General features: G+C 58.5%; 1 protein-coding gene across 50 annotated transcripts in view; it reads right to left on the reverse strand.

The window, feature by feature from the left end:
* The window catches only part of PTK2B (protein tyrosine kinase 2 beta), a 61760-nt gene that overhangs the window by 21286 nt on the left and 16397 nt on the right, over window positions 1-24077 (reverse strand). For all 50 annotated transcript variants that reach the window (XM_059837269.1, XM_059837267.1, XM_059837241.1 and 47 more), the window contains exons 3-20: window positions 21694-21872; window positions 21496-21583; window positions 18740-18819; window positions 14788-14850; window positions 13227-13281; window positions 10591-10731; window positions 9603-9677; window positions 9405-9506; window positions 8531-8648; window positions 7298-7337; window positions 7147-7193; window positions 6898-6951; window positions 5696-5793; window positions 5507-5591; window positions 3615-3715; window positions 2886-3001; window positions 1338-1438; window positions 1150-1239 (exon numbers count right to left, since the gene is read on the reverse strand). In XM_059837269.1, the coding sequence (XP_059693252.1) occupies window positions 1150-1239; window positions 1338-1438; window positions 2886-3001; window positions 3615-3715; window positions 5507-5591; window positions 5696-5793; window positions 6898-6951; window positions 7147-7193; window positions 7298-7337; window positions 8531-8648; window positions 9405-9506; window positions 9603-9677; window positions 10591-10731; window positions 13227-13281; window positions 14788-14850; window positions 18740-18819; window positions 21496-21583; window positions 21694-21872 (1633 nt within the window). The remainder of the gene's footprint in view (window positions 1-1149; window positions 1240-1337; window positions 1439-2885; window positions 3002-3614; window positions 3716-5506; window positions 5592-5695; window positions 5794-6897; window positions 6952-7146; window positions 7194-7297; window positions 7338-8530; window positions 8649-9404; window positions 9507-9602; window positions 9678-10590; window positions 10732-13226; window positions 13282-14787; window positions 14851-18739; window positions 18820-21495; window positions 21584-21693; window positions 21873-24077) is intronic.

A 24077-nucleotide genomic window follows, 5' to 3' on the forward strand; every position in this document is an offset into this window, starting at 1 on the left:
CTGTCCATGGGAAAGGGATCAGTCCTGGAATTCTGCTCCATGCCATGGGAAAGGGATCAGTCCTGGAATTCTGCTCCATGCCATGGGAAAGGGATCAATTTGGGAATTCTGCTCCATGCCATGGGAAAGGGATCAGTCCTGGAATTCTGCTCCATGCCATGGGAAAGGGGTCAGGTCTGGAATTCTGCTCCATGCTGTGGGAATCCCAGAATCCCAGAATCCCATTCCATGCCATGGGAAAGGGATCAACCCAGGAATTCTGCTCCATGCCATGGGAATCAGGGGAATCCCAGAATCCCTGTCCACGGGAAAGGGATCAACCCTGGAATTCGGCTCCATGCCATGGGAATCACGGGAATCTCAGGATCCCAGATCAGGCCATGGGAAAGGGATCAACCCTGGAATTCTGCTCCATGCCATGGGAATCAGGGGAATCCCAGGATCCCAGACCATGCCATGGAAAGGGATCAACCCTGGAATTCTGCTCCATGCTGTGGGAAGCGGAAAAATCCCAGGATCCTGCTCTACCCCATGGGAAGAGGATAAATCCTAGAATTCCACCTCGTTCCACTCGAAGCGGATCAATCCCAGGATCCCTTTCCACACCTTAGGAAGCGGATCAATCCCAGGATCCAACCCCACGATGCTGAATCCCAGGATTCCTCTCCGAATCCCAGGATCCCTCTCTGAATCTCGTGATCCCCCTCTGTATTCTGGGATCCCCCTCTGAATACCAGGATCCCCCTCTGGATCCCTGGATCCCCTTCTGAATGCTGGGATCCCCTCTCTGAATCCCAGGATCCCTCTCTGAACCCCAGGATCTCCCTCCAAATCCCAGAATCCCCCTCCGAATCCCAGGATCCCCCTCCGAATCCCAGGATCCCCCCCCAATCCCAGGATCCCACTCTGAATCCCAGGATCCTGTTCTGAATCCCAGGATCCCCCTCCTAATCCCAGGATCCCTCTCCCGATCCCAGGATCCTGCTCCGAATCCCAGGATACCCCTCTGAATCCCGAGATCCCCTTCTGAATCCTGGGATACCCCTCCAAATCCCAAGATCCCACCCCACAATGCTGAATCCCGGGATCCCCCTCTGAAACTTGTGATCCCCCTCCGGATCCCGGGATCCCGCCGCTCCCAGCTCTCACCGAACATCCAGACGTCGCTGGCCGTGGTGAAGCGCCGGAAGTTGATGGATTCCGGCGACATCCACTTGATGGGAAGGCGGGAGATGGAGGCTGGAATGACCCGGAAATGATCCCGATCCCACCTTTCCCCGCCCCCACTGCCGCCATCCCGAGGGATCCGCGGGATCCCCGATCCCACGGGATCCCACCTTTGTAGTACTCCTCGTCCTCGATGTAGCGGGAGAGGCCGAAGTCGCCCAGCTTGACGCAGTCTGGGGAGGCCACCAGGATGTTCCTGACGGCGATGTCCCTGGGATTGGAGAGCCGTGGGATTCGGGATTTGGGATTTGGGATTTGGGATAACGGGATTTGGGATATGGGATGTGGGATAGGGGATATGGGATGTGGGATATGGGATATGTGATGTGGGATGTGGGATGTGGGTTATGGGATGTGGGATGTGGGATGTGGGATATGGGATAGGGGATATGGGATATGGGATATGGGATATGGGATATGGGATATGGGATGTGGGATGTGGGATATGGGATATGGGATATGGGATATGGGATATGGGATGTGGGATATGGGATAGGGGATGTGGGATATGGGATATGGGATATGGGATATGGGATGTGGGATATGGGATATGGTATAGGGGATATGGGATAGGGGATATGGGATATGGGATGTGGGATATGGGATGTGGGATATGGGATATGGGATATGGGATATGGGATGTGGGATATGGGATATGGGATATGGGATATGGGATATGGGATGTGGGATAGGGGATATGGGATAGGGGATAGGGGATAGGGGATGTAGGATATGGGATATGGGATAGGGGATATGGGATATGGGATATGGGATATGGGATGTGGGATATGGGATATGGGATATGGGATGTGGGATAGGGGATGTGGGATATGGGATATGGGATAGGGGATAGGGGATGTAGGATATGGGATATGGGATAGGGGATATGGGATATGGGATATGGGATGTGGGATATGGGATATGGGATAGGGGATATGGGATATGGGATATGGGATATGGGATATGGGATATGGGATAGGGGATGTGGGATATGGGATGTGGGACAATGGGATATGATAATGGAGAAGAGAGGCCCCCAGGATGTTCCTGACAGTGATGTCCCCGGGATTTGGGATTCATGGGATACGGGCTAACGGGATGTGGGATATGGGATACGGGATAATGGGATATCAGAGGGGATAATGGCATTTGGGATTTGGGAAAATGGGATTTAGGATATGGGATATGGGATATCAGATGGGATAATGGTATAATGGGATATGGGATAATAGGATATGGGATGGGATAACGGGATTTAGGATATGGGATGTGGGATATGGGATAATGGGAGAATTAGATGATGGGATGGGATGGGATAATGGGATTGAATGGGATCCATGGGATGCAATGGGATCCATGGGATGGGATAATGGGGTGGGATGGGATGGGATGGGATGGGATGGGATGGGATGGGATGGGATGGGATGGGATCCATGGGATGGGATGGAGATAATGGTTTGGGATGGGATGCAGGGAGATGGGATGGGATGGGATGGAGCAGAGTCACGCCCACCCGGCCAACACAGCTCCCCACAGACTCCACCCCCCTCCCCACCCACCCCCACTCCCACCACCCTCCCTCCATGACCCCCCCTCCCCCCGCCCATCCCGGAATTCCGTCGGGCTCCGGCCCCGCCCCGTCCCCATCCCGCACTCACCTGTGGACGCAGTTGACGGCCTCCAGGTAGGCCAGGGCCTTGCTGACCTGCAGCGCGTAGAGCACCAGGGTGGGCACGGCCAGGCCCAGCCGGTTCTGCTCCAGGTACTGACCCAGCTGCAACGGCACCGCCCCAGCGGGATCAGCCCGGGAACGCCGGGATCCGGCCCTCCCCATCCACCGGGATCCATGGATCCTGTACTCCATCATCCCAAGGATCCACTGATCCTGCCCTCTCCATCCATGAGGATCCATGGATCCTGCCCTCTCCATCCATGAGGATCCATTGATCCTGCTCTGTCCATCCATAAAGATTCATGGATCCTCTCATCTCCATCATTCCCACAAGGATCCATGTGTCCTGCCCTCTCCATCCATGAGGATCCAGGGATCCTGCCCTCTCCATCCATGAGGATCCATGGATCCTGTACTCCACCATTCCAAGGATCCATGGATCCTGCCCTCTCCATCCATGAGGATCCAGGGATTTGACCCTCGCCATCATTCCTACAAGGATCCATGGATCCTGCCCTCTCCATCCATGAGGATCCATGGATCCTGCCCTCTCCATCCATGAGGATCCATGGATCCTGTACTCCACCATTCCAAGGATCCATGGATCCTGCCCTCTCCATCCATGAGGATCCATGGATCCTGTACTCCATCATTCCAAGGATCCATGGATCCTGCCCTCTCCAGAACGGGAACGGGGTGGGGATGGGGATCCCACCTCTCCGTAGGGATAGAGCTCCATGATGATCCAGGTGGGCTCCTCCTCAGCGATGCCGATCAGCTTCACGATGTGGGGGTGGTCCAGCTTCTTCATCAGCACTGCGGGAAGGGCGGAATTCCCGCCTTGGGATGGAAGATCCCCCATTCCGGGGAATCCCCATCCCTGGAGCGAGGGGGATGGAGGAATTGTCCGGGATTGGAGATCCTGGGTTTTTTTTTTTTAGGGATCGACATCCCTAGCCAGGGATTCCAGCAGATTCCCCAGCTCCAGTTATCCCTTCCCATAATCCGGGGGGTTTTGGGATCCTGTCCTGGGTTTCTGGGCAGGGATCAACTCCCTCTTCCTCCATCCTGAATTCCAAGGGTTCCTTGTTCCTTGGGGATCCCCAAAAAACCCCAGCAGGACCCTCAGGATCCCAAAAAACCCCAGCAGGAACACTGTGATTCCAAATAAACCATGGCAGGACACTCAGAATCCCAAAAAACACCCAAAAGGACTTTCAGGATCCCAGAAAACCTCAGCAGGACCCCCAGGATCCCAAAAAAACCCATCAGGAGCTTCAGGATCTCAAAAGACCTCATCAGGACCCTTGAGATCCCAAAAAAAAACATGGCTGGATCTCCAGGATCCCAAAAACCCGCCAAAAGAACCCTCAGAATCCCAAAAAAGTCCACCAGGACATTCAGGGTCCCAAAAAAAGCCCAAAAGGACCTTCAGGATCCCAAAAATCTCTACCAGGACCTTCAGGATCCCCCAAAAAACATGGCAGGACCTTCAGGATCCCCAAAAACCCCAACAGGACCCTCAGGATCCCAAAAAAGCATGGCAGGACCTTCAGGATCTCCAAAAACCCCCCAAAGAACCCTCAAGATCCCCAAAAAACCATGGCAGAACCGCCAGGATCCCAAAAAACCATGGCAGAACCTCCAGGATCCCAAAAAACCATGGCAGGACCTCCAAGATCCCAAAAAACCATGGCAGGACCTCCAGGATCCCAAAACCCCCCCAAAAGAACCCTCAGGATCCCAAAAATTTCAGCAGCACCATCAAGATCCCCAAAAAACCACAGCAGGACGTCCAGGATCCCCAAAAATACCCCAAAGAACCCTTGGGATCTCCAAAAAACCCCATTAGGACCCTCAGAATCCCAAAAAACCTCAGCAGCACCATCAAGATCCAAAAAAAAAAAACCATTAGGACCCTCGAGATCATGAAAAAACCATGGCAGGACCTCCAGGATCCCCAAAACCCCCCAAAGAACCTTCGGGATCCCCAAAAAAGCCCAAAAGGATCTTCAGGGTCCCCCAAAAAACCACGGCGGGAACTTCAGGATCCCAAAAAACCATGGCAGGACCTCCAAGATCCCAAAAAACCCCAAAAGAACCTTCAGGATCCCAAAAAAAAAAACTTTAGGACCCTCGAGATCCCAAGAATACCATGGCAGGACCTCCAGGATCCCCAAAACCCCCCAAAGAACCTTCAGGATCCCCAAAAAAACCCCAAAAGGACATTCAGGGTCCCCAAAAAACCACGGCAGGACCTTCAGGATCCCAAAAAACCACGGCAGGACCTCCAGGATCCCCAAAACCCCCCAAAGAACCTTCAGGATCCCCAAAAAAACCCCAAAAGGACCTTCAGGGTCCCCAAAAAACCACGGCAGGACCTTCAGGATCCCAAAAAACCATGGCAGGACCTCCAGGATCCCCAAAACCCCCCAAAGAACCTTCAGGATCCCCAAAAAAACCCCAAAAGGACCTTCAGGGTCCCAAAAAGACCCCAAAGAACCCTTGGGATCCCCAAAAACACACGGCAGGACATCCAGGATCCCCGAAACCCCCCAAAGAACCCTCGGGATCCCCCAAACCCCCCCGGAGGATCCCGGCGGGTACCGGCTTCGCTGAGGAACTTCTCCCGGTTCTCGGGGCTGCAGTCCTGCTTGCAGCTCTTGACGGCCACGCTGATCCGCTCCCCGCTCTGCCGGAGGGAGGAAGGCGGGAATGGGACACCCCGGAATCCGGGATCGGGCGGGGGTTGGGATCGGGGGGTGGAGAAGGACGCGGTGGGGTGGGGGATCTCACGGGCGTGGTGTAGGTTCCCTCGTAGACCTCTCCGAAGAATCCTTCGCCCAGGATTCGGCCCAGCTCCACGGCGTCCCGGGAGATCCCGAAGTGCTGGACTTGGGACGGGGAGGGGAGGAGATTCCCGGGATGGTTCCACGGGGAGATCCACCCGGAATGACCGGGCGGGAGGTGCCCGTGGCTACTGAGAGGACCCATGGATTCTCCCATCTCCAGGAGGGAATCCGTGAGGATCCATGGATCCTGGTCTCTCCATCCATGAGGATCCATGAGGATCCGTGAGGAGCTGTGAGGATCCATGGATCCTGGTCTCTCCAACCATGAGGATCCATGGATCCTGGTCTCTCCAACCATGAGGATCCATGGATCCTGGTCTCTCCATCCATGAGGATCCATGAGGATCTGTGAGGATCCGTGGATCCTGCCCTCTCCAAAATTCCCACATGGATTCCTGGATCCTGCCCTCTCCATCGTTGAAGATCCATGGGCATCCATGGATTCTCTCATCTCCATCCATGAAGATCCATGAGGATCCATAGATCCTGCTCTCTCCATCCATGAGGATCCATGAGGATCTGTGAGGATCCATGGATCCTACCCTCTCCAAAATTCCCACATGGATTCCTGAATCCTGCCCTCTCCATCGCTGAAGATCCATGAAGATCCATGAGGATCCATGGATCCTGGTCTCTCCATCCATGAGGATCCATGAGGATCTGTGAGGATCCATGGATCCAGCCCTCTCCAAAATTCCCATATGGATCCATGGATCCTCCCACCTCCATCCATGAAGATCCATGAGGATCCATGAAGATCCATGGATCCTGCCCTCTCCAAAATTCCCACATGGATCCATGAATCCTCCCATCTTGGATCCATGGATCCTCCCATCTCTACCCATGAGGATCCATGAGGATCCATAAGGATCCATGGATCCTGCCCTCTCCATCATTCCCATGAGGATCCATGGATCCTGCCCTCTCCACCCATGAGGATCCTTGGATCCTGTCCTCTCCACCCATGAGGATCCATGGATCCTCTCATCTCCATCATTCCCACACGGATCCATGGATCCTGCCCCATGCCTCATCCCAGCTCCCCCAGGACCCTCTGAGAGCTTTGGTGAGGCTGGGCCGGGAATTTGGGACAGGCAGGAGGGGCTGGGCCACCTGAGCCAGAGAATTCCCACGGGAATCACCTACTTCCAGATCTCGGCCTCGAGGACTCGTCCAGGATCTCGGCGTAAATCTCGGAATCTGGGGGGAAAACCGGGATGAGGGGATTCCATCGGGTCTTCCAGCACCTCCAGAGGGTCTGGAGCTCCTCCATCCGGGATGCTTGGATGCATCCCAACCCTCTGGAGAAGAGCTGGGGGTCTCCAGCATTCCTGAATCCCGCATGGAATGTGCCCCAGATGGGGATGGGGGGGAGGGGGACGAGGCCGGACTCACCGGCGCTGACGCTGTGGGAAAGCGTGGAATGCTTCTCGCCGAGATTCCTGAGGGTGGGAAGAGGGTCAGGGAGAGGGATGGGGGATGGGGAACGGGATCCCGACCCCGCCCCAGGGACAGGAATCCCGGGAAAAGGGACGGGATCACTCACGGGGCCGGGATTTGCGGGAGGCTGATCCTCTTCTCACGATCTGCGGGGAGGACGGGGAAAGGTCCCATCCCATCCCAGTCCCATTCCCATCCCATCCCAGTCCCATTCCCATCCCAATCCCAATCCCATTCCCGTCCCATCTCAGTATCATCCCCATCCCCATCCCAATCCCATCCCATCCCATCCCATCCCAGTCCCATTTCCATCCCATCTTAATCCCATTCCCATTCCCATTCCCATTCCAATCCCTTCCCATCTCCATTCTCATCCCAATCCCAATCAGATCCACTCCAGCCCATTCCAACACTATCCATATTCCCATGCCCATCCTGTCCCATCCCACTCTCATTCCCATTCCCAATCCTATCCCATCCCATCCCATCCCACTCCCATTCCCAATCCCATCCCATCCCATCCCATCCCATCCCATCCCATCCCATCCCATCCCATCCCATCCCATCTCATCCCATCTCATCCCATCCCATCCCATCCCATATTCCATCTCATGGATCCCATCCCATTATCTCATCCCAATCCCATCCCATACCATGGATCCCATCCCATGATCCTATTGCATGGATCCCATCGCATTATCCCATCCCATCCCACTGCACCCCATGGATCCCATCCCATGGATCCCATCCCAATCCCATCCCATCCCCATTACCCGATCCTATTGATCCCGTCCCATCTCATAATCCCATTATCCCATCCCATCTCCATCCTTTCTCGCCATCCCATCCCATCCCATCCCATCCCATCCCATCCCATCCCATCCCATCATCCCATCCCATCCCATCCCATCCCATCCCATCCCATCTCCCCCATCCCATCCCATCCCATACCATCCCATCCCAATCCCATCCCATCCCATCCCATCCCATCCCATTATCCCATCCCATCATCCCATCCCATCCCATCCCATTATCCCATCCCATTATCCCATCCCATCATCCCATCCCATCATCCCATCCCATCCCATCCCATCCCATCCCATCCCATCCCATCCCATCCCATCCCATCCCATCCCATCCCATCCCATCCCATCCCATCCCATCCCATCCCATCCCATCCCATCCCATCCCATTATCCCATCCCATCATCCCATCCCATTATCCCATCACATCCCATCCCATTATCCCATCCCATCCCATACCATCCCATTATCCCATCCCATCCCACCCCATCCCATTATCCCATTATCCCGTTATCCTGCCCCGCCGGCATTCCCACCTTTCCTGGGGAAGGCAATGAGCGAGCCCTCGGACCCGCCCTGCAGCCGGCAGTATCCGTCGATGAGGTCGGCCATGTTCTCCGCCTCGGCCAGCGACGACGTCTTGACCGACAGCGACTGGGAATGCCGGGATGGGATCGGGATCCCCCCGTGATCCCGATCCCTGATCCCTGCATTCCATAACCACCCTTCCCAGGATTCCAACACACCCAGGACGGCACCAAAGCGTCCCCGGGGAGGAGGAGGGAACGGGGACATTCCTGAGGTTTTGGGGATGTGGGATGGAGACGGAGCGGAACGATCCGTGGGGATGTGGGATATGGGATATGGGATGCGGGATATGGGATAGGGGATATGGGATATGGGATGCGGGATATGGGATATGGGATAGGGGATATGGGATGTGGGATATGGGATGTGGGATAGGGGATATGGGATGTGGGATATGGGATGTGGGATAGGGGATATGGGATATGGGATATGGGATATGGGATATGGGATGTGGGATATGGGATATGGGATATGGGATATGGGATGTGGGACATGGGATGTGGGATGTGGGATATGGGATGTGGGATGTGGGATATGGGATAGGGGATATGGGATATGGGATGTGGGATATGGGATAGGGGATATGGGATATGGGATGTGGGATATGGGATAGGGGATATGGGATATGGGATGTGGGATATGGGATATGGGATATGGGATGTGGGATGTGGGATATGGGATAGGGGATATGGGATATGGGATGTGGGATATGGGATAGGGGATATGGGATATGGGATAGGGGATATGGGATATGGGATAGGGGATATAGGGGACAGGGAATGTGGGCTCTGGCATTCCCAGGAATTCTGCCCCACTCCTCACCTGGGGGGTCCCGCCCAGCCCCAGCTGCAGCAGGGCCTGCCCGTCCTCGGCGGCGGAGCACCGGATGGATTTGATATCCCGGAATTCCGCCAGGCAGGTGGGCTGGGAAGGGGGGAATCCATTGGGAATTCCATCCGTGCTAGGTTTCACCCCCGACCCCGAGGCGGGAGTTCCCGATTCCCAGCCCGGAATTCCCACCTTGGCGTCCTTGCTGGTCACCTGGCGGATGCCCTTGGGGCCGATGACCAGGTCCACGGTGATGTTCCATCCTTGCTGGGGGCAGCCGGAGCAGGGCGGGGGATTTGGGATCAGGGGCATTCCCAAGGCTCCGTCCCATCCCATCTCCATAAAATCCCAACGCTGCCCTCATCCCATCTCCAGCCCGCTCCACCCCATTCCGTCGCCATCCGCCACGGACGTTCCAAGGGTATCCCATCCCATCCCATCCCATCCCATCCCATCCCATCCCATCCCATCCCATCCCATCCCATCCCATCCCATCCCATCTCAACCCATCCTATTAAATCCCTTCCCATCCCATCCCATGGATCCCATGCCATGGATCCCATCCCATCCCATCCCATCCCATCCCATATCCCATTCCCACCTACCTCATCCCATATCCCATATCCCATATCCCATATCCCACATCCCATATCCCACATCCCATATCCCATATCCCATATCCCATATCCCCTATCCCACATCCCATATCCCACATCCCATATCCCACATCCCATATCCCATATCCCATATCCCATATCCCATATCCCTTATCCCATATCCCATATCCCATATCCCCTATCCCCTATCCCACATCCCTTATCCCATATCCCATATCCCATATCCCATATCCCATATCCCATATCCCCTATCCCACATCCCCTATCCCATATCCCATATCCCCTATCCCATATCCCACATCCCATATCCCCTATCCTATATCCCCTATCCCATATCCCATATCCCATATCCCATATCCCATATCCCATATCCCATATCCCATATCCCACATCCCCTATCCCATATCCCACATCCCCTATCCCACATCCCCTATCCCATATCCCATATCTCACATCCCATATCCCATATCCCATATCCCATATCCCCTATCCCATATCCCATATCCCATATCCCATATCCTATATCCTATTCCCGTATCCCACATTCCCGGGCGGGCACGCACGACGAGCTGGCAGCGGAAGCTCTCCTGGTCGATGGGGGCGAAGGCGGCCAGGGTGTGCAGGAATTTCAGGATGCACTCCTCCTCCCGCAGCAGCGCGTACTGCTGGAACGTCTGCTGGATCATCTTCCGCAGCTGCCGCGGCTGCCGGGACACCCGCCAGGAGGGACGTCGGGAACGGCCACGGGAATGCCGGGATCGGGGTGGGATACGGGAACGGGGCGTTGGGTTTGGGAATGGCGGGATGGGCGTGGTGCCGGGTTTGGGAACACCGGGATGGACACCGCGTCGGGAATGGCAACGGGAATGCCGGGATCAGGGTGGGATACGGGAATGGGGCGTTGGGTTTGGGAATGGCGGGATGGGCACGGTGCTGGGTTTGGGAACACCTGGATGGACACCGCATTGGGAATGGACACGGGAATGCCGGGATCGGGGTGGGATACGGGAATGGGGCGTTGGGTTTGGGAATGGCGGGATGGGCGTGGTGCCGGGTTTGGGAACACCGGGATGGACACCGCATCGGGAATGGCAACGGGAATGCTGGGATCGGGGTGGGATACGGGAATGGGGCGTTGGGTTTGGGAATGGCGGGATGGGCATGGTGCTGGGTGTGCCAACACCGGGATGGACACCGCATCGGGAATGGCAACGGGAATGCTGGGATCGGGGTGGGATACGGGAACGGGGCGTTGGGTTTGGGAATGGCGGGATGGGCGTGCTGCCGGGTTTGGGAACACCGGGATGGAGGTGGTGTGGGTTACAGGAACGGGGTGTTGGATACGGGAACGCCAGGATGGAGGCGGTGTTGGATGTGGGAACAGCGGGATGGGGGCAGTATTGGATATGGGAACACTGGGATGGGGGCGGTGTTGGATGTGGGAATGCCGGGATGTGGGTGGTGTTGGGTTTGGGAACACTGGGATGGGGGCGGTGTTGGGTTTGGGAACACTGGGGTGGGGGCGGTGTTGGGTGTGGGAATGCTGGGATGGGGGCAGTGTTGGATATGGGAACACTGGGATGGGGGTGGTGTTGGGTTTGGGAACGCCAGGATGGGGGCGGTGTTGGGGTATGGGAACACTGGGATGGGGGTGGTGTTGGATATGGGAACAGTGGGATGGGGGCGGTGTTGGATATGGGAACAGTGGGATGGGGGTGGTGTTGGGGTATGGGAACACTGGGATGGGGGTGGTGTTGGATATGGGAACAGTGGGATGGGGGCGGTGTTGGGTTTGGGAATGCCGGGATGTAGGCGGTGCGGGATGTGGGAACACTGGGATGGGGGCGGTGTTGGGTTTGGGAACGCTGGGATGGGGGCGGTGTGGGGTACGGGATTGCTGGGATGGGGGTGGTGTGGGGTATGGGAACGCCGGCATCGGGGTGGGGTGGGATACGGGACTGCCTGGATTGGGGCGGGGTGGGATATGGGAACGGGGCATCGGATATGGGAACAGTGGGATGGACGTGGTGTGGGGTACGGGAATGGGGCATTGGATATGGGAACAGTGGGATGGGGGTGGTGTTGGGGTATGGGAATGCTGGGATGGACATGGTGTGGGGTACGGGAATGGGGCGTTGGATATGGGAACAGTGGGATGGGGGCGGTGTGGGGTACGGGACCACCAGGATCAGGGCAGGGTGGGATATGGGAACGGGGCATTGGATATGGGAAGATCGGGATGGACACAATGTGGGATATGGGAATAGCGGGATGGGGGTGGACACACGGACATAGGAGCCCGGTGCGGAGAGGGACACAGGGACACGGGGATGCACTTGGACACAGGGACACACAGGGACACAGGGACACACATGGACACACATGGACACACATGAACACGCAGACACATGGACACACAGGGACACAGGGACACACATGGACACACAGGGACACAGGGACACACATGGACACACAGGGACAAACGGACACAGGGACACATGGACACAGAGGGACACCCAGGGACACACGGACACAGCCAGGGACACACAGGGACACACACACAGGGACACACACAGGGACATATGGACACACACGGACACACACACACCACACGAACACACAGACACACAGGGACACACACACACACGGACACACACAGGGACACACAGGGACACACACAGGGACACACGGACACAGGGACACAGAGGGATGCATGGACACACAGACACAGGGACACATGGACACACACAGGGACACAGAGACACACACAGGGACAACCAGGGACACATGGGGACACACAGACACACACAGGGACACACAGACACAGGGACACACGGACACAGGGACACATGGACACAGAGGGACAGCCAGGGACACACGGACACAGCTAGGGACACACGGACAGACACAGGGACACACAGGGACGCACACAGGGACACACACAGGGACATATGGACACACGGACACACAGGGACACACAGGGACACAGGGACACAGGGACACATGGACACAGAGGGACAGCCAGGGACACACAGACACAGCCAGGGACACACGGACACAGCCAGGGACACACAGGGACACACGGACATAGGGACACATGGACACAGAGGGACACCCAGGGACACACAGACACAGCCAGGGACACACGGACACACGTGTCCCAGGTGTCCCAGCCGTGCCACAGCCAGGTGTGCCTCACCTTGAGGTTCTCCAGCATCTGGCTGGGGAAGAAGAGCTCCAGCCCCACCTCCTTCCTGCAGGGGGGCAGAGAATCCCGGGAATGTCAGCAGGAATTCCCGGCCCAGGGAGGGGGCGGGGCTGGGGGAAGGGCGGGAGGAAGGCGGGATGGCTCTCATCTTCCTCTCCCAGGATGAGGAGGGTGAGGAGGGTGAGGAGGGTGAGGAGCTACAGGAGGATGATGAAGATGAGGAGTAATAGGATGATGAAGATGAGGAAGATGAGGAGGATGATGAAGATGAGGAAGATGAGGAGGATGATGAAGATGAGGAATACCAGGATGAGGATGATGAGGAAGATGAGGAGGCTGATGAAGATGAGGAGGATGAGGAGGATGAGGAGGATGATGAAGATGAGGAATACGAGGATGAGGATGATGAGGAGGATGAGGAGGCTGATGAAGATGAGGAGGATGAGGAGAATGAGGAGGAACAGGAGGATCAGGAGTAGCAGGAGAACGAGGAGGAGGATGAGAAGGATGAGGAGGATGATGAAGATGAGAAGGATGAGGAGGATAAGGAGGATGAGGAGGCTGATGAAGATGAGGAGGATGATGAGGAGGATGAGGAGGATGAGGAGGATGATGAAGATGAGGAGGATGAGGAGGATAAGGAGGATGAGGAGGCTGATGAAGATGAGGAGGATGAAGAGGATGAGGAGGATGATGACAATGAGGAGGATCAGGAGTAGCAGGAGAACGAGGAGGAAGATAAGGAAGATGAGGAGGATGATGAAGATGAGAAGGATGAGGAGGATGATGAAGATGAGGAGGATGATGAGGAGGATGAGGAGCCACAGGAGGATGAGCACAATGATGAGGATGAGGAGGATGAGGAATAGCAGAAGGATGATGAAGGTGAGGAGGATGATGAAGATGAGGAGGATGAGGAATAGCAGGAGGAGGATGAGAAGGATGAGGAGGATGAGGAGGAGGATGAGGAGCCACAGGAGGATGATGAACAATGATGAGGATGAGGAGGATGAGAAGGATGAGGAGTAGCAGAAGGATGATGAAGCTGAGGAGGATGTGGAAAATGAGGAGGATGATGAAGATGAGGAGGATGAGGAGCTGAAGAGGAGGATGAAGATAAGGAGCTGTAGAAGATGAGAAGGATGAGGAGGATGAGGAGGATGACAAGGATGACAAGGATGAGGAGTAGTAGAAGGATGATGAAGGTGAGGAGGATGATGAAGATGAGGAAGATGAGGATGAGGAGAAGGAGAAGGATGAGGAGGATGCTGAAGATGAGGAGGATGAGGAACCACAGGAGGATGATGAAGATTAGGAGGATGAGGAGGATGAGGAGGAAGATGAAGACGAGGAGGATGAGGAGTAGCAGGATGAGGATGAAGAGGGTGAGGAGGATGATGACGATGAGGAGGATCAGGAGTAGCAGGAGAATGAGGAGGAAGATAAGAAAGATGAGGAGGATGATGAAGATGATGAAGATGATGAAGAAGAGGAAGGCCCTCAGCAGGTCCCCAGCCCCCAGGACGGGGCGGTGGCTCCGGGCTGGACTCACTCCAGGAACTCGAAGTTGGATTTCTTGTCCAGCGCGTTCTGGGGCATGTCCTTGTAGAACCTCCTGGGGACAGGGACACGGGGACACCAGCCCGTGACACGCGCCACCAGGGCCTCACGTCCCCCATGTCCTCATGTCCTCACGTCCCCCATGTCCTCATGTCCCCCATGTCCTTCCATGTGCCCCCATGTCCCTCATGTCCCCCATGTCCCCATGTCCTCATGTCCCCCATGTTCTCACGTCCCCCATGTCCCTCACGTCCCCCATGTCCTCATGTCCCCCATGTCCCCATGTCCTCATGTCCCCCATGTTCTCACGTCCCCCATGTCCCCCATGTCCCCCATGTCCTCATGTTCCCCATGTCCCCCATGTTCTCACGTCCCCCATGTCCTTCCATGTCCCTCCATGTCCCTCATGTCTCCCATGTCCCCCATGTCCCCATGTCCCAATGCCCTTCCATGGACCCCATGTCCCCCATGTCCCTCCGTGTCCCTCATGTCCCCCACGCCCCCACAACCCCCATGTCCCTCCATGTCCCTTGTGTCCCCACGTCCCCCATGTCTCCCATGTCTCTCGTGTCCCCATGTCCATCCACGACCCCCATGTCCCCACATCCCTCCATGCCCTGCATGTCTCCATGTTTGCCATGTCCCTCCATGTCCCCATGTCCCCCATATTCAAATGTCCCCCATGACCCTCCATGTCCCCCACGACCCCCACATCCCCCATGTCCCCACATCCCCGATGTCCCCATGTCCCCCATGTCCCCATGATCCCATGTCCCTCATGTCCCCCCATGTCCCTCCATGTCCCATGTCCCCATGTCCCCCATGTCCCCCATGTCCCCCACATCCCCCATGTCCCCATGTCCCCCACATTCCTCATGTCCCTCATGTCCCCATATCCTTCCATGTCCCCCGTGTCTCCCATGTCCCTCGTGTCCCGATGTCCATTCATGACCCCCATGTCCCCCATGTCCATCTGTGTCCCTCATGTCCCCCATGCCCCCCACGCCCCCACATCCCCCATGTCCCTCTATGTCCCCCATGTCCCAATGTCCCCCATGACCCTCCACGACCCCCATGTCCCCCATGTTCCCACTTCCCTCCATGTCCTGCAGGTCTCCATGTTTGCCATGTCCCCCATGTTCCTCCATGTCCCCCATGTCCCTCACATCCCCAATGTCCCCATGTCCCCCACATCCCTCATGTCCCCCATGTCCCCACTTCCCTCCGTGTCCTGCATGTCTCCATGTTTGCCATGTCCCCAGATCCCCCATGTCCCTCCACGTCCTCCATGTCCCCATGTCCCTCCATGTCCTCCATGTCCCCATGTCCTCCATGTCCCCATGTCCCTCATGTCCCTCATGTCCATCCATGTCCCCATGTCCCTCCATGTCCCCCATGTCCCCCATGTCCCTCCATGTCCCTCATGTTCCCCATGTCCCCCATGTCCTCATGTCCCTCCATGTCCCTCCATGTCCCTCATGTTCCCCATGTCCCCCATGTCCTCATGTCCCTCCATGTCCCTCCATGTCCCTTCATGACCCCCATGTCCCCCATGTCTCCCATGTCCCTCGTGTCCCCATATCCATCCATGACCCCCATGTCCCCCATGTCCATTCATGACCCCCAGGTCACCCATGTCTCCACGTCTGCCATGTCCCCCTATGTCCCCATGTCCCTCCATGTCCTCACATCCCCACATTCCCCATGTCCCTCCATGTCCCTCCATGTCCCCATGTCCCCATGTCCCCCATGTCCCTCCATGTCCCTCCATGTCCCTCATGTTCCCCACATCCCCCATGTCCCCATGTCCCTCCATGTCTCCATGTCCCCCATATTCCAATGTCCCCCATGTCCCCCACATCCCCCATGTCCTCCATGTCCCCACATCCCCCACGTCCCCATGTCCCCATGTCCCCACATCCTCCATGTCCCCATGTCCCCTGTCCCCAAGTGCCCCAGGCCCTCCTGCCACCCCCAAAAGAGCTGGAACTTCCCTCCCCATCCCCACACGGACAGACGGACATGGGGACACAGGGACACATGGGGACAAGGGACACAGGGACAGGGACACAGGGACAAGGGGACATGGGGACAGGGGACATGGGGACAGGGGACACAGGGACAGGGGACATGGGGACAGGGGACAAAGGGACAGGGGACATGGGGACAGGGGACACAGGGACAACAGGACATCGGGACAAGGGGACATGGGGACAAAGGACACAGGGTCAGGGGACATGGAGACAGGGGACACAGGGTCAGGGGACACGGGGACAGGGGACACGGGGACAAGGGGACACAGTGTCAGGGGACATGGGGACAAGGGGACATGGGGACAGAGGACATGGGGACAGGGGGCACAGGGACAATGGGACAAGGGACACAGGGACAGGGACACAGGGACAAGGGGACATGGGGACAGGGGAGATGGGGACACAAAGACACAGGGACCGAAGAACACAGGGACAGAAGGACACAGGGACAGAGGGACACGTGGCAGCAAGGGACACAGGGACAGGGGGACAAAAAGACACAGGGACACAAGGACACGCAGAGGGACACAAGGACACAAGAACACAGGTTCACAGGGACACATTGGGACATGGACAGGGGACACAGGGATGGGGGACACAGGGGACACAGGGACAGGGGACACAGGGACACCGGGACATGGGGACACTTGGGGACAAGGAGACATGGAGACAGGGGACCCAGAGGCAGGGGACACAGGGACACAGGGACACAGGCACAAAATGACACAAGGACACAAAGACAGAAGGCCAGAAGGACACAGAGCCAGGGGACACAAGGGGACACAGGGACATAAGGGGACACACAGACACAAGGGGACACAGGAGGACACAGGGGGGCAGTGGACACAGGGGACACAGGGCGAGGGGACACCAGGGGGACACCGGGGGACACACAGGGGACAATGGGACACAAGAGGACACAAGGGGACAAAGTGACACAGAGACACAAGGGACAGGGGACACCAGGGGACACCAGGGGGACATCAGGAGACACAAAGGGACACCAAGGAGCACAGGGGACACCAGGGGGACATCAGGGGACACAGGGTGACACCAGGGGACAGCAGGGGACAGGAGGGGACACAAAGGGACACCAGGGGACAGCAGGGGACACAAAGGGACACCAGGGGACACCAGGGGACACAGGGGACAGCAGGGGACAGGAGGGGACACAGGGGACACAGGGGACATCAGGGGACACAAAGGGACAGCAGGAGACACCAGGGTAACACCAGGGGACAGCAGGGGGACACCAGGGACACCAGGGGACACAGGGGACACAGGGGACACAGGGGACATCAGGGAACACAAAGGGGCACCAGGGAACACAGGGAACAGCAGGGGACACAAAGGGACACCAGGGGACACAAAAGGACACCAAGGGGCACAGGGGACACAGGGGACATACCTGAGCTCGAGGCAGCCCAGCTGCAGCACCAGGGACACAAGGGTGACAGGGACAAAGTGACACAGAGACAGCAGGGGACAGGGGACACCAGGGGACAGCAGGGGACACAAAGGGACACCAGGGGACACAGGGAACAGCAGGGGACATCAGGGGACACAAGGGACACCAGGGGACACCAGGGGACACAGGGAACAGCAGGGGACATCAGGGGACACCAGGGGGACATCAGGGGACACAAAGGGACACCAGAGGACACAGGGGACACCAGGGGGACAGCAGGGGACACAAGGGACACCAGGGGACACAGGGGACACCAGGGGACAGCGGGGCCATACCTGAGCTCGAGGCAGCCCAGCTGCAGTGCCAGGGACACAAGGGGACAAGGGGACAAAGTGACACAGAGACACAAGGGACAGGGGACAGCAGGGGACAGCAGGAGACACCAAGGGACGCAGGAGACACCAGGGGACACAAAGGGACACCAGGGGACAGCGGGGCCATACCTGAGCTCGAGGCAGCCCAGCTGCAGCGCCATGCCCTCGCTGACCTTGCTGGCGTAGCTCTGCATGTACTCACTGCGGAGCTGGGGGACAGCGCGTCACCGCGGGGACAGCGGGGACACCCGGGGACAGCGGGGACAGAGGGGACAGAGGGGACACCCGGGGACAGCAGGGACAGTGGGGACAGCGCGTCACCGCGGGGACAGCGGGGACAGCGGGGACACCCAGGGACAGTGGGGGACAGCGGGGACAGCAGGGACAGCGGGGACACCCCAGGGACAGCGGGGACAGTGGGGACACCCGGGGACACCCGGGGACAGCGGGGACAGTGGGGGACAGTGGGGGACAGTGGGGACACCCGGGGAAAGCGGGGACACCCGGGGACAGTGGGGACAGCGGGGACAGCGGGGACAGAGGGGACACCCGGGGACAGCGGGGACAGTGGGGACAGCGGGGACACCCGGGGACAGCGGGGACAGAGGGGACAGCGGGGACACCCGGGGACAGCGGGGACAGCAGGGACAGTGGGGACAGAGGGGACAGCGGGGACACCCGGGGACAGCGGGGACACCCGGGGACAGCGGGGACAGCGGGGACAGTGGGGACACCCAGGGACAGCGGGGACACCCGGGGGCAGTGGGGACAGTGGGGGACAGCGGGGACAGCAGGGACAGTGGGGACAGAGGGGACAGCGGGGACACCCGGGGACAGCGGGGACACCCGGGGACAGCGGGGACTGCGGGGACAGTGGGGACACCCGGGGACAGCGGGGACACCCGGGGACAGCACGTCACCGTGGGGACAGTGGGGACAGCGGGGACACCCAGGGACAGCGGGGACAGTGGGGACACCCAGGGACAGTGGGGACAGCGCGTCACCACAGGGTCAGCGGGGACAGTGGGGACAGAGGGGACAGCGGGGACAGTGGGGACAGCGGGGATAGAGGGGACACCCAGGGACACCCGGGGACAGCGGGGACACCCAGGGACACCCGGGGACAGCGGGGATAGAGGGGACACCCAGGGACACCCGGGGACAGCAGGGACAGTGGGGGCACGTGGGGACAGAGGGGACACCCAGGGACAGCGGGGACACCCGGGGGCAGTGGGGACAGTGCGTCACCGCGGGGACAGCGGGGACAGCGGGGACACCCAGGGACAGCGGGGACAGCAGGGACAGCGGGGACACCCGGGGACAGCGGGGACAGCAGGGACAGCGGGGACACCTGGGGACAGCGGGGACACCCAGGGACAGCGGGGACACCCGGGGACAGTAGGAGATAGCGTGTCACCGCGGGGACAGTGGGGACACCCGGGGACACCCAGGGACAGCGGGGGACAGTGTGTCACCGCGGGGACAGCGGGGACACCCAGGGACAGCGGGGACACCCGGGGACAGCACGTCACCGCGGGGACAGCGGGGACACCCGGGGACAGCGGGGACAGTGGGGACAGTGGGGACAGCGGGGACAGCGGGGACACCCAGGGACAGCCGGGGACAGCGGGGACAGCAGGGACAGCGGGGACACCCAGGGACAGCCGGGGACAGCAGGGACACCCAGGGACAGTAGGAGATAGCGTGTCACCGCGGGGACAGTGGGGACACCCAGGGACACCCAGGGACAGCGGGGGACAGTGTGTCACCGCGGGGACAGCGGGGACACCCAGGGACAGTGGGGGCACCCAGGGACAGTGGGGGACAGGGCAATGGGGACACCCAGGGACACCGAGGGACAGCGGGGACAGCAGGGACTGTGGGGACAACCCAGGGACACCCAGGGACACCCAGGGACACCCGGGGACACCCGGGGAACAGCAGGGACAGCGCATCACCTTGGGGACAGCAGGGGACAGTGGGGACACCCAGGGACAGTGGGGACACCCAGGGACAGCGGGAACAGCAGTGGACACCCAGGGACACTGGGGGGACAGCACGTCACTGCAGGGACAGTGGGCACACCCAGGGACAGCAGGGGACAGCAGGGGACAGTGTGTCACCACGGGGACAGCAGGGACAGATGGTGACAGGGACTGATGGCAGGGGACAATGGCAGGGGACAGTGACAGGGACTGGTGACAGGGATTGGTGACAGGGATGGGGACAGGGATGGTGACAAGAATAGGGACAGGGCATGATGACAGGGAATGGGGACAGGGATGGGGACAGGGGACAATGGCAGCAATTGGTGGCAGGGATGGGGACAGGGGTTGGTGACAGGGATAGGGACAGGGATGGGGACAGGCAATGCTGGCACTGCCCCCACCCTCTCCCATCCCTGAATGTCCCTGGACATCCCTGGATGTCCATGGACGTCCCTGGATGTTCCTAAACGTCCCTGGGTGTCCCTGGATGTCCCTGGATGTCCTTAAATGTCCCTGAATGTCCCTGGATGTCCCTGGATGTCCCTGGATGTCCCTAAATATCCCTGGACATCCCTGAATGCCCCTGGATGTCCCTGGGTGTCCCTGGACATCCCTGAATGTCCCTGGACATCCCTGGATGTCCTTAAATGTCCCTGGATGTCCCTGGACATCCCTGAACATCCCTGAATGTCCCTGAATGCCCCTGGATGCCCCTGGGTGTCCCTAAATGTCCCTGGACATCCCTGGATGTCCCTAAATGTCCCTGGGTGTCCCTGGACGTCCCCGCTGACCATTCCCATCAGCAGGATGGTGCCACCACCGCCACCCCCGAGGTGACAAAACCTCGGCGATTCCGGGAATTCCGGGAATTCCGGGAACGCCGGGGGCAGCCCTGACCTGCTGGTAGAAGTAGAGCAGCGTGGTCCTGTCCTCCTGGAAGCTCTCCATGAAATCCTGGGGCAGGTACCGGATCTGGAGGTCGTACCTGGCGCGAACCCATCCCTGATGCCACCGGGAATTCCGGGGGGACCAAGGGGACGATGCCACCACCGCCCCCTCCCCTCCCCCCTCCCCGCACCCCGGGGGTGTCCCCACCTCCACTCGGCTTCCAGGTGGAGGCACTCGTATTTGTCCTGGACCTCGCCCACGGTCAGCAGGGGGTGGAGCCAGTGGATCTCCTCGGATTTGACGTGCTTGAGGCGCAGGCCGTAGCACTCGGACAGGCGGATGTCCGGCCCGATCCGGCCGCTGACCAGGATGGAGCGGATCACCTCCTGGGGAGGGGGGAGGGGGAAAAACAACCCCAGGGATCTGGTGAGGGGGGGATCTTGTGGGATCACCTCCTCGAGGTGGGGGGGAGAGGGATCCACTCCTGGGGGGAAAAACCACAGGGATCTGGTGAGGTGGGATCCTGAGGGATCAACTCATGGGAGGGGAGGGGGACCCCAGGGATCTGGTGAGATGGGATCCTATGGGATCAACTCATGGGGGGGAAACCCCAGGGATCTGGTGAGGTGGGATCCTACAGGATTAACTCCTGGGGGGAAAACCATAGGGATCTGGTGAGGTGAGACCCTGAGGGATCAGCTCCTGGGGGAAAAAACCCCATGGATCTGGTGAGGTGGGATCCTGAGGGATCAGCTCCTGGGGGAAAAAACCCCATGGATCTGGTGAGGTGGGATCCTATGGGATTAGCTCCTGGGGGAAAAACCCAGGGATCTGGTGAGGTGGGATCCTATGGGATTAACTCATGGGGAGGGAAACCCAGGGATCTGGTGAGGTGGGATCCTGAGGGATCAGCTCCTGGGGAAAAAAAAAACCCAGGGATCTGGTGAGGAGGGATCCTATGGGATTAGCTCCTGGGGGAAAAACCCAGGGATCTGGTGAGATGGGATCCTACAGGATCAACTCTGGGGGGAGAAAACCCAGGGATCTGGTGAGGTGGGATCCTGAGGGATCAGCTCCTGGGAAAAAAAAAAAAAAAACCAGGGATCTGGTGAGGAGGGATCCTATGGGATTAACTCCTGGGGGAAAACCCTCAGGGATCTGGTGAGGTGGGATCCTATGGGATTAACTCCTGGGGGAAAAACCCTACAGATCAGGTGATGTGGGATCATGAGGGATCGACTCCTGGGGGGGGGAGGAGGAACCACCAAAACCCAGGGATCTGGTGAGTGGGGATTCCATGGGAGCGACTCATGGGGGAAGAAAACAGGGATCTGGTGAGGGGGGAATCCTGAGGGATTAACTCCCGGGGGTGAGGGGGAGAGGGATCCACTCCCAGGGGAAAACCCCCCAGGGATCTGGCAGGCCGGGATCCTGCGGGATCACCTCCTGGGGGAAAAACCCCGAGGGATCTGATCAACGGAGATCCTGAGGGATCAACTCCTGGAGGGGAAAAAACCCCAGGGATCTGGTGAGGGGGGATTCTGTGGGATTGCGGATCGCTTTGGGTGGGAAAGGAGCGAAGATCACGTCCAGGTCCAGCCCCACCACGCCAGGGTGATCCAAAGTTTCCTTGGACGCTGCCAGGGACCCCCTGGGAATTCCAGCCCTGCCAGGAATTCCTTCCCAAGATCCCAAGATCCCAAAATCCCCAAATCCCGACCCTCTGGCCGTGGTGGGAGCCGTTCCCAGTCCTGCCATTCCAGGCCCTTTTCCCAAATCCCTCTCCAGCTCTCCTGGGTTGGATCCAGCCCCATCCCAACTCCTCCTGGAGAAGGAATTTTGGGATCCAGGGGCTTCCCTGGGAATTGGGGACTCCAGGAAGGGTCTCCCTTCCCTTTTCCATCCCCGAATGCCATAAAAATCCCTCGGGATGGATCCTGAGTGTCCTTGATCCCAGAATCCCGGGATGGTTTGGGATGGGATCCATGGACCTTCAATCCCATCCCAGGGACACTTCCCACCATCCCAGGGTGATCCAAACCCACCCTTGGACACTGCCAGGGATCCAGGGATTCTCTGGGAATTCCAGCCCAGCCAGGAATTCCTTCCCAAGATCCCACCGTCCCAAGCTCCCCTTTCCCACTGGAAGCCATTCCCTGGCTCCTGCCCCTCCAGCCCTTGCCCAAATCCCAGCTCTCCTTTCCCTCTGCAAAAGGCTCCAAGGATTCCCAGCATCCTTGGGTGCTCCTCAACCATGTTGGAAACGCGGCTGGAGCCCAATCCAACCAATCCCAGCCCCAAATTCCCAATCCCATCCCTGAATTCCCAATCCCAGCCCCAAATTCCCAACTTCTCCATCCTCAACCACGTGGGAAACGCAGCTCGAAGGGGCCGGATCCAACCCAAATTTGGCTGATCCCAGCCCCAAATTCCCAATCCCAGCCCCAAATTCTCAAACTCCCACCCCGAATTCCCAATTCCCACCTTGAATTCCCAATCCCAACCCCAAATTCCCAATTCCAGCCCTAAAATCCCAATCCCAGCCCCAAATTCCCATTTTCTGTCCCAAATTTCCAATCCCAGCCCCAAAT

Source organism: Haemorhous mexicanus (assembly GCF_027477595.1).
Source record: "Haemorhous mexicanus isolate bHaeMex1 chromosome 3 unlocalized genomic scaffold, bHaeMex1.pri SUPER_3_unloc_2, whole genome shotgun sequence".
NCBI lineage: Eukaryota > Metazoa > Chordata > Aves > Passeriformes > Fringillidae > Haemorhous > Haemorhous mexicanus.